Source organism: Callionymus lyra, chromosome 4 (genome assembly GCF_982586985.1).
Source record: "Callionymus lyra chromosome 4, fCalLyr1.hap1.1, whole genome shotgun sequence".
Lineage (NCBI taxonomy): Eukaryota > Metazoa > Chordata > Actinopteri > Syngnathiformes > Callionymidae > Callionymus > Callionymus lyra.
The window spans coordinates 38,519,872-38,530,578 of record NC_141821.1 but is presented as its reverse complement, the minus strand read 5'-3'; the positions used below and the strand labels follow the sequence as shown (position 1 = coordinate 38,530,578).

Here is a 10,707-nt window from a genome sequence, read left to right as displayed (position 1 = left end):
TAGTCTTTGTATCCTTTGTCTTTGTTGTTTTTCTTTGACCTATGTTCTTTGTCTTTATCTTTATACTTAGATTGTGTCATCTTGTTCTTTTTCTCTTTATGTTCTTCTTCTTATTTTATTTTTATTTATTATTTTGTATTGTTTATGGAAAATTGCTGGCTGTTGGAAAAAACAATTTCCTGAAGGAGACCTCCTGAGGGATCAATAAAGTTTTACCTTACCTTAACTTACCTTACCTTATAAAACAATAAATAATAAGCAGAAGATTAATCCCTTAACTTATGGACAGCTAAATGCAATTTTATGTGGAGACAGCCCATTTTTTTTCTTTTATATTTCCTCTGAGTCCCGTATTGAGTTTTAAATATTTCTAAATACTGGACAATTCCGTTTTTCAAGAGGATTCTTTTGTCAATGGAATAAGCCAGAATTCCATGTTAGCATCCAGTTTGCTGAAAACTTTTCCTCCGCTTTCAGTGAGAAGGGCACAGCTTTTTCTTTCAACTTTATATGATAAGCTCTTTCGATATTGCCCAACTTGCTACGCAGCATAGGGTAAGTTGCATTGAGCATGTACCTTTTCCATGGTCTGCTTGGTGTTATATTTAAGCTGCAGTATTCTGTTCTTTTTTTCAGCTGCACAGCACTTGTGACACCATGTCATATCTTTTAATACATGTATAAATAGACTGGTGAGTCTGACTGTGAGCTGATGTAGTACACTGGAAATAGTTTAAATAATTAATCAATGAGTGTATTCTCTCTGTTTTTGTTTTATTATTCTCTGTACTATTTTTATTTCCTTTGTGAAACGGAAGAACAATTTCATTTCTATGCTGTTGGCGCATGTGCAGTAAGTCGGAAGAAAGAACGGAAGGGCTTGATGCGCACACCTGACTGCAGATAACTGTTTTTTGCTTACTTGCCGGACAATGAAAGTTGCAAACCAAAGAAGGACTTGGTTTTTCCCTGAGACAGTTCAATAGGGCAACACTGACATGTTCACAACTTTATTGAGCTGACAAAACTTCCTGCCTTCGCATCACGTGCCCAAAACACGCACACGTCATCAGTCCACATTCACTCACATCACAAACATTAGACAAAAAAATGTGATTTAATACTTTTCCCAGGTGCTCATTTGAACAAGAAATGTATACAAGGTTGAGTACAAAATAAAGGGGGAAACAGTTAAATCAGTAATTCACTGTTTAAAGTACATTAAGTAAGGTATATCTGAGGTGCTAGGGCCAGAGAAACAATGGTTGTATTCAGAGATATAGTGTCTAGAAGACTTTTCAAGGTAAAACATGTGTCTTAAATGTTCCAGGTTCTACATTCCAGAGGTGTCACTTTAACTCTCTGTTGATCAGTGTAAAGATGAGATATTTATGTTATTATGATATTTATGGAGTAAACACTAGTTATGACCCTCCTCTCACACCCAGACCTTCCCGATCCCTTTATCGTCATTGTGACCACAGCAGCAGCCTCCTCCAAGACCGTGGTGCTGACTGGCAGGCAGGTTCTTGTAGACGGCTCGGCTGTAGGGGATGAAGCAGAGGCCCAGCTGCAGATGTCTGGCAAGGCGGCAGTAGGCTGCCAACGCCAGGACCAGGAGGGGAGTCACCAGAAGGAACCCCACCACCAGCAGAGCCACGCAGCCTCCGTCATTGAGAAGGTCAGAGCAGTACAGGCAACTGGACTGGTCTCGCAACACAGACCATGTATATAAGAAGGTTCAGAGTAGACTGTACTTTCTGAGGAGGCCTCGATCATTTAACATCTGCAAGAAGCAAGAAGCTCCTCTGCATGTTCTACCAGTCTGTGGTGGCCAGTGTCATGTTCTATGCTGTGGTGTGTTGGGGTGGAAATGTGTCCAAGAGGAGTGTCAACAGGTTGGACAGGTTGATCAGGAGGGCTGGCTCTGTTGTTGGCATGGAGCTGGACTCACTGGTGACAGTTGCTGAGAGGAGATCACTGAACAAACTACTGTCCATCATGGATGATGACAGTCATCCTCTGAACACTGTCATCAGTGAGCAGAGAAGCAGAATGAGTGCACGAATGCTCCTACCCAGGTGCAACACTAATAGACTCAGGCTTTTCCCAGGTGCTCATTTGAATAAGAAATGTATACAAGGTTGAGTACAAAATAAAGGGGGAAACAGTTAAATCAGTAATTCACTGTTTAAAGTACATTAAGTAAGGTATATCTGAGGTGCTAGGGCCAGAGAAACAATGGTTGTATTCAGAGAAATAGTGTCTAGAAGACTTTTCAAGGTCAAACATGTGTCTTAAATGTTCCAGGTTCTACATTCCAGAGGTGTCACTTTAACTCTCTGTTGATCAGTGTAAAGATGAGATATTTAAGAATGGAGTAAACACTAGTTATGACCCTCCTCTCACACCCAGACCTTCCCGATCCCTTTATCGTCATTGTGACCACAGCAGCAGCCTCCTCCAAGACCGTGGTGCTGACTGGCAGGCAGGTTCTTGTAGACGGCTCGGCTGTAGGGGATGAAGCAGAGGCCCAGCTGCAGATGTCTGGCAAGGCGGCAGTAGGCTGCCAACGCCAGGACCAGGAGGGGAGTCACCAGAAGGAACCCCACCACCAGCAGAGCCACGCAGCCTCCGTCATTGAGAAGGTCAGAGCAGTACAGGCTCCCATTTGGTCTGACCTGTGAGGAGAACGTGAGGATCAGACAAAGTGGTATGTAAAGATGTAGGAGTTTATATATGTGTATGTATCTGAAATAAGTTTAATAATAAGTAAGATTACCCTGAATGAAAGAGTGAGAGTTGGTTCTTGACATTAGAACATGTTTATATACGTCTCACGATACAGGGGCAATGATATGATAAATTACAATATATTTGAATACTGTGGGAACAAGGATATATTTGTAGTTTTGTCTGCACTTGACTCTGGTGTTGCAGAAATAACCACATGACTCTTGATGTAGTAACTGCTTTTATTTGTTTTCAAACCAAAATATTTCCAAACATCAGCTTTAAAAACTGCTGATATCGACTGTATCCTCTCATCCTCAGTCAGTCAGTCTCAATAATTTGTTGTTCCTTTAGCTGCGAAGGATGTAATGACTGCTGCCATCAAGAAACTGGAAGTTAAATTGCAACACAAAAATGAACAAATGTTGTGAATTTTTGCATATTAATTGGAAATTAAAGGAAAATCCAATTATTTTATTTTATAAGCACTTCATTGAAATATGTACTGTAAAAACACTATGGTAAAAGTAATATGTTATTTTAAAGCCAAATATAAATATTATGTATTTTTATTCAAATCAATAATTTGCTGTTCAACATAGTATTATGAGTCGAGTATTGTATTGTATCAGTATTTTCTTGTTTAGGTTTAATCTTCACCTGCGATTGCTAAAGACATAGAAAAGGGTCTTCTGGCTAAAATCTTTTTTGTAACTACGTGAAGGTGTACCCACATCTTTTCTCATCAGTTGAGTTAAATCTTGTATCGCCTTTGGTAAAAAAAAAAGGTATTAATGTCCTTCCTTTCTTCACTCCTGTCCTCAAAGAGTGAGTAAGAGTAGTATCATATCGGGTTTTAAGACCAAGCTGTTTGTCCAGCTCTAACAGAAAGTCTTACTCTGAGTCTCCTCTCTGGATTCTGCTTAATCCTCAGTTAATCTGGGGTCAGGTGATTGTGAGAATTTGAAGAACAGAAAGACTCTCCGGTTGTTAAAGAGAACTGGGACAGATAATGGGACCCACCCTAACTGTCACGTCTCAACTCACCGTGGAGTGACACAGGAAGCCAAAGACCACCATGACGGTGGCGGGGGTCAGGATCGCTCCGAAGACCAGCGTCGCCAGACAGGCGTTGATGGCAGCTATCAGCAGGTTCTGGGCGGTCACCAACACCGAGCAGGCCCAGCAGTCTAGAGACCCCCGTAGCTCCAGCGGTGCCTCGCTTCCCAAGGTCTCTGCGACACAATAAGGAGGCGGCACCACCACACAAGACGAAGTCTCTCTGCCAACTACCACTGCGGTGGAAGCCAACGAGTTGGAGTGATGTAGGTGTTGGTTCTGATGGTGCTGGTGTTGGTTGTGATGCACTGGCAGCTCCTCAGACAGGTCCAGAGCCTGGTGGTGAGCCCCCCTCTCAAGTGTGCCACCCACACTTACGCTGAACTGAAGAGGACACAAGAAAAAGAGTGTAAAACCTGTACACATGCCCTAATGGGAACACAAACATTCTTTATCACAAAACCTTCATCAGCTTCTTTTCATCAGGATCACATCATCGTCACTTCAAATTCTCGACTTGATGATGACATGATAAAACACTGACCTTCCTGTCTGGAGCTGAAATCAAGAGAAGTTCTCAAACGTAAGTCATAGTCCGACAGTTGACTTCTGGACTCCACACATGGTATCAGGTAGATCCCCTCGACAAGGAGTAAGAAATCAACTCAACTACTCAGAGTTGAACCTTTTTTTTAAATACAAGAAATCCTTAAAGGAGCTGGTCCTGATCAAATATTGTAATTCTGTTTTTACAGAAGCTAAAAATGGACGGATCATCTCAACAACAAAAACATAAAATAAAGAATATTATTGCTCCATCATACAAGCAACATTTTTAGTGACTATAAAACCATACTAGAGGTTGTGTAAGTAATTAAGTGACCTCTATTGTGGGCTCCAGTGTTTGGGTGAAGCAGACAGAATTGCTTTTGTTCTACAGTCCTTTGTTTGATGCGAGACGCTGCCCTGATTACTTAGCACCAGACATGGAGACAAACTAGTATCAATAAACTTCTTCATGTTCTTAGCAGACCAGTGACACACATACTAGTGGATACGTTTGATAATAATACAACCAATGTTACAGATCCCAGTAGTATGAACTTGGGTAAGTGGTTGTCTATATAGTATATGCCCAGTAGGAGGATGGAGACCTGTCCAGGGTTTCCCCGGCCTTCTTTTCCAAGTGGCTAATTCTACTGTGAGAATAATTATAAGAACCCACATTATGTTGAGCAGAACAATATTAATTAAGTCATATAGTGCCCACTTTATTTTATAGTCTCAATAATGTGTTGATGAGGCCTCATGAAACAGCTGATGAGGTATCATGATACAGTGTCTTCATTTTGAATGACCACTAGATGGCACTTTATAATATTTGATCTATTTATTTAAGTAAACCTGGCATCAGCTGTTTCATGAGGCCTCATCAACACATCACTAACCTTTATTTAACTTTCAGATAAGTTATACATTTCAATTTCCTGAGGTGCCACATTAAAAGAAGGAAGCTCTAATGTGACGAGAAAGAAAATGGGAAGATCTAAAGCAGGGGTCTCCAATGAACTTTATCAATGTTTTTTAAGCAGTAACTAATAAAAAACAAATCACAAACATTTAATAGTTTGTAAGTTGATCTCATGAGGGCCACAGTAATACAGTCATGGGGCCACATGCAGCCCCAGAGCTACACTTTTCACAAGTCAGCTCTAGCTGAATATAATTGTTATAGTTTCTGTTTAAATGCAACAGCAATAAAAAGTTCGATCTCATCATTACAGCAGACTTGACCAGTTCCTTCATGCAAACCAATGAAAGGCTATGGGATCAAAACTAAAAAACAGTGAGACTGGCTGCAGACGTTACTTTAGGGATGTCAGCTGTTTAATGAAGACTAAGTTGTTGATAACAGCATTAATTTATCTCCTGGAGACTCTCACTAATGGTCATCACGTCAGGCCACACAGTCATACTCACAATCTGCTGCACGTCCAGCGGTTGCTCCTCCTGTCTGAAGCCTTTGTCATGTCTGCCCTGGAATTCTGTTGGATTCCTGCCGTTCCCTGCGACTCTTCTCGAGCCGGAGAAGTTGTACTGAGTTTCTTCGGCCTCTAGTGCCGGCTGGTGCGACTCCTCGGCCCACATGGACGAGCAGGAGAGACCGTCTTAAGATGAAGTAGCTCTTTGTGAGTCGGACTTCTGTCTATCCCTCAGTGCTCTTCTTCCCCTCCACCCGAAATAAGACCAAGTCCAGGGTGCTGTCCATCCCACTTTCCCTCCACCCACCAGTCTTATCAGCCCCCTATCCAACAGCTCCACTCAGGACAGGCATTCCACCTCCCAGATCCAGGGCTGCACCCCCTTCCCTCGCCCAGTAGGATGGGGGATGGGTGCTGCATGTTGGGGGTCAAAGGGATTGAACGGCTAATAAGTTGAGACCAACTTCTTTCTGCCTCAGATGCCTCACATGGCGGTTTAAAGTTTAGTGAAACAATGTTTTTTTGCAGCTCAGATGCCCGCCTTGATGTTCTGTTTTCATCTTAGCTTGGCTGCACATGAGACAGCAGTGTCTGTTTACAGCCAACAGGGAGCAGATGAGTGAAGATGAGAGCTGGACGTCAATAATTGTACATATCAGATGCTGATTTTCTCCACTTTGACTTCATGATTGTTTGTTTACTGAGTCCACTCCCTGTGGAGGGTTTGTGTTCACAGTGAGATGATATCCCCTGTTGTTGGGCAGGAGGAGTGACAACTTCAGTGGCCACGTGGGACCTCACGTACTTCAAGAGACGGGTAATTCTAACCATGACGACGTTGTTGATGTTGTGGCCCACAGTCTTTATTATATGAATGGTATAAAGGTTACAAAGGGAGAAGTGACCTGGCATTGGAAAGGTGGCACCAAATCCACAAAGCTAGCTCTAGCTCGCTCAAAAGCTTCTGTTGTTATAACATGGAGTTTGGTGCAACTGTGGCAAAATACGGCCAGGATGTTGATTCTCTGGGTCTTAGACATGCGGTTTGCATCAATCAGAAAGCGTTTTCAGTCTGCGTTTCACTTGTAATCTCAGTAACAATATTATTTTTTGGCTTTGGTATTTTATTGTGATAAAAGAACCTGGCTACAGACATAGACAGACAGACTCTCTCCCCTCTGAAGTAAAAGGAGCCCAGCAGGTACAAAGAAAAACATCTATTAACATTTTCTATCAATTTGAACTTGAACTTTTAAACACTCACGCCGACTAGCTGCTTATCCAGCCTAGTAAACTCTTTTAACAAGTCTCTTAAATAAAGTAAGTCAGTAAGTAATTTATATTTGTAGAGCGCTTTTCCAGACCAGGGTCACAAAGCGCTCAAACAATAAAAACAATAACTAATAAAATATATACTTAAAAAGTCAAGATAACACCTAAAACAACACAGGAGTCTCAGAAAATCAGGGAAAAGTCTGCATGATTAAACGTGTCTTGAGATGTTTCTTGAAGGAGTCAGTAGACTCCATCAATCGCAGAGGGAGAGAAAGATCGGAGCAACAGCCTGGAAGGATTTCTCTCCTCTGGTCCTGAACCGTGTGAGAGGAACCATCAGCAGATTCTGATCCACAGTCCTCAGAGCCCGAGCTGGGATGTAAGGCTGGATCAGATCAGTGATGTAAGGAGGAGCCAGACCATGAATAGCTTTGAAAGTAAGAACCAGAATTTTAAAGTTCATCCTGAAAGAAACTGGCAGCCAGTGGAGAGATTTAAGGATCAAAGTGTCTTTTTTCAAAGTCTCGCTCGTGAACTCTGCTCTGCTGATGATGCAGTCAACACTAACAACAACGTTTGTTATTGTTGACTTTCATTCGTTGACTGAAAGTTTATCTCTTCTCTACAAAACAGCAAACTGCTTCATTTTGTCTCATCTTTCTTGTTTCACAAATCCGCTCACATCTTCACTCTTTTGAGCCGCTGCTTTACCGGCGGCAGATCGTGACGTCAGCGAAAATATATACGTCTTTTTAAATATCGATACAGTGCTATTGAATATCGATACAGTATTGTGAATAAAAATATCATTATATCAATATTTTCTTACACCCCTACTTACTAGTTACAAAATGAACGGCCCACTGAGTCAAGACGCTCAAATATTTCATTGGATCTGCCATCTGTCAATCAAAACAGCTGATTTTGAAGATCTCCAAGTAGGCTAGGTTTGGTGTGGTGGCTACAGGTTACGAGAAGGTTTCTGGTTAATTTCCGGGCTGAGGCAACATGTGGCCTTTCTTTGTGGTGGTTGTAAATCTGTCTCTGCCTACATTGGTTAACTCTGATTTCCCCCTACAGTCCCCCTTTCGCCCATATGAGATGAGGGAATCGGTGGTTAAAAAACTAATGAATGGAAGGTCGCTGGATCAAACTAATCAAATGTTGTGAAGCGACTGAAAAAAATGCTTTATTTTGTTAAATTCACTTGTATAAACGTTACTGTCATTGTTGTGCGGTGAGGTTCGTGGTTGGTGAGGCACTGACTCCTTTAGTGTCAGATTTCCAAGTATTTAAACCCAAAAGGGAAGCTTATTCGATTGGCTACTGGTTATTTCATATCTCAACAGCATTCTCCACACACTTATGAAGTTTAAAAAATATACAATTTAATTAATTATTTCTCAACAAGTCTATATTGAATTGTTGTGATATGTTGTGGGATATTAGTCTACATCCTCTAGATCTATGGCAGTCATCGATTGTGGATAAATATTGATTTATAGCTTCATAAACCTCGGCGTTTGCCATTGTGGTGGCATAAAGGGTTATTTCCGGCCGACAACCTCTTGGTTCCTTCTTCAATACCATCATCTTTGACATTGACATAAGAGTTGGTAAGTTGGGTTTTACAAGTCACAGGCAACACAGACAATAGATTCATGAAAAATAAGAACAAGAACAAAGTTTCTATTAAAAGAAGGTGCAAGATGAAACAATCTAAGTCTAAAGAAAAAGAACATATATCAAAGAATAATAATGATTAAACAATTTCCCAAAGGAGACCTCCTGAGGGATAAATAAAGTTTTACCTTACCTTACCTTACCTTAATAACAAAGACTAAAGATACAAAGATTAAAATAGAATAGACTCATCTTTTCACTCCACTCCTGCCCCCAAACCTCAAATTATACAATCTAATAGCACAAGGAATTAATGAGTCCCTGAGTCTATTAGTGTTGCATCTGGGAAGGAGCATTCGTGCACTCCATCTGCTTCTCTGCTCACTGATGACAGTGTTCAGAGGATGACTGTCATCATTCATGATTGACAGTAGTTTGTTGAGTGATCTCCTCTCAGAAACTGTCACCAGTGAGTGCATCTTCATGCCAACCACAGGGCCAGCCCTTCTGATCAACCTGTCCAACCTGTTGACACTACTCTTGGACACATTCCCACCCCAACACACCACAGCATAAAACAGGACACTGGCCACCACAGACTGTTATAACATGCAGAGGAGTTTCCTGCAGATGTTAAATGAAAAGAGCCTCCTCAGAAAGTACAGTCTACGCTGAACTTTCTTATAAACATGGGCTGTGTTGCAGGACCAGTCCAGTTTACTGTCCAGCCACACACCAAGGTATTTATAGTTGTCAGCTATCTCCACCTCGTCATCTCTGATGGACACTGGACGTGGCTTTGTCTTTGACCACCCAAAGTCCCAGACCAGCTCCTTGGTCTCTGATGTGTTCAGCTGCAAGTGGTTCCTCTCACTCCAGTCCACAAAGTCATGTATCAGACAATGGCAGTGTTGTCAGCATAATTCTGTCAAAGCAGTCTCTGATGGCGCCCTCCACCGCTGGTATCCACTTTCTGATTGTCCTAGTGGTGACAGTCTGTCTTTGCACCAGAGGAGTGTACTGTAACTGAAGGTGGTAGACCTGGTAGGTAATGTGGCCGCAGGCTGACAGCCAACAGTTCTAAATTCTTACAACACAAGACTTTCTTCCAAGTAACATGCCCTGGGCTACACCAGCGTTTATTCACCACCATAAGGGGGGACATGTTCCATGTTATCTCTTCCATCTCTTATGGTGGGGAACCCCGACAGATCCGCGTTAGCGTCCGGGCTCAGCTGAGTGAGCCTCGTCTCTGTGAAGTTCAACAAGCTGCTCTCTCGGTTGATCCGCTGGTTGTTGAGGGTAGACAGCTCGTCGATCTTGTTTGTCAGTGACTTCATGTTCCCCATCTGATCGTGGCGATCGATGGTCTGTGACGTCCCGGATTGTCTGTTAGCTTAGCCTTTATTCTCTTGCCGGCTCTACATTCACGATACCAGCGCTGAAGTTCCAATCGGGATATCATGACGATCTCCAACCCATGCCATTGACTTCAGTGACAGCAGATCCTCTCTCGAGTAAACAAGACGATTCTCTCCATGTTCAAAAGTATCCATCAAAAAAATATAATAAAAATTATTAATAAAAAAAAAGAAAAGTTATTGATTATTGCTGCAGAGCTACCGGAGAGGCTGCCGTCCTTGTCTGCGCCTCGTCTGAACATATTATGGTGAAAAGATAAATATTGAGTATTAAATGATTCAATATAAGCGTCAGAAAAACAAATTATATTTTATATAAGGACAAAAAGAAGTTTTTAAATATTCTATTGAAATGTTCTTAGTCCTATCTCTTTTTTGTACGATTGAAATTAAAACAGTTACTGGTCTTCATTTTATCTGTAGATAAAGTAATTGCGTCTTTCCTTCAAAGCTTGACTCTCTGCTTCTGACCTGGCTAGAATATCAACCAGTCGTCCAGATAGGTCAAGATCCTCACCCCACTTGTTTTCATTGGCTTCAGTGCTGCGTCCACACACTTTGTGGAGGTCCTGAGCGCCAGGGAGTAGCCGAAAAGAAGTCAAGTGAAACACTGA

General features: G+C 41.8%; 1 protein-coding gene across 1 annotated transcript; it reads right to left on the bottom strand.

Moving 5' to 3' along the window:
- Positions 1-2,405: 2,405 nt before the first annotated feature.
- Positions 2,406-5,941, bottom strand: tmem88b (transmembrane protein 88 b). Its single transcript, XM_087788321.1, has 3 exons — positions 5,773-5,941; positions 3,781-4,176; positions 2,406-2,681 (listed from the first exon to the last, which is right to left on the bottom strand). Exons 1-3 carry the CDS (start codon positions 5,938-5,940, stop codon positions 2,406-2,408), a joined length of 840 nt encoding a protein of 279 aa, XP_087644447.1. The 5' UTR covers position 5,941.
- Between the last annotated feature and the right edge of the window lie 4,766 nt (positions 5,942-10,707).

Excerpts from the sequence above, each read along its gene's own strand:
- tmem88b (XM_087788321.1), bottom strand. The coding sequence starts at position 5,940 with ATGTGGGCCGAGGAGTCGCACCAGCCGGCACTAGAGGCCGAAGAAACT. Across the intron at positions 4,177-5,772 it reads CGCTGGACGTGCAGCAGATT|TTCAGCGTAAGTGTGGGTGG; the intron begins GTGAGTATGACT and ends TGTCCTCTTCAG. Across the intron at positions 2,682-3,780 it reads GCTTCCTGTGTCACTCCACG|GTCAGACCAAATGGGAGCCT; the intron begins GTGAGTTGAGAC and ends TTCTCCTCACAG.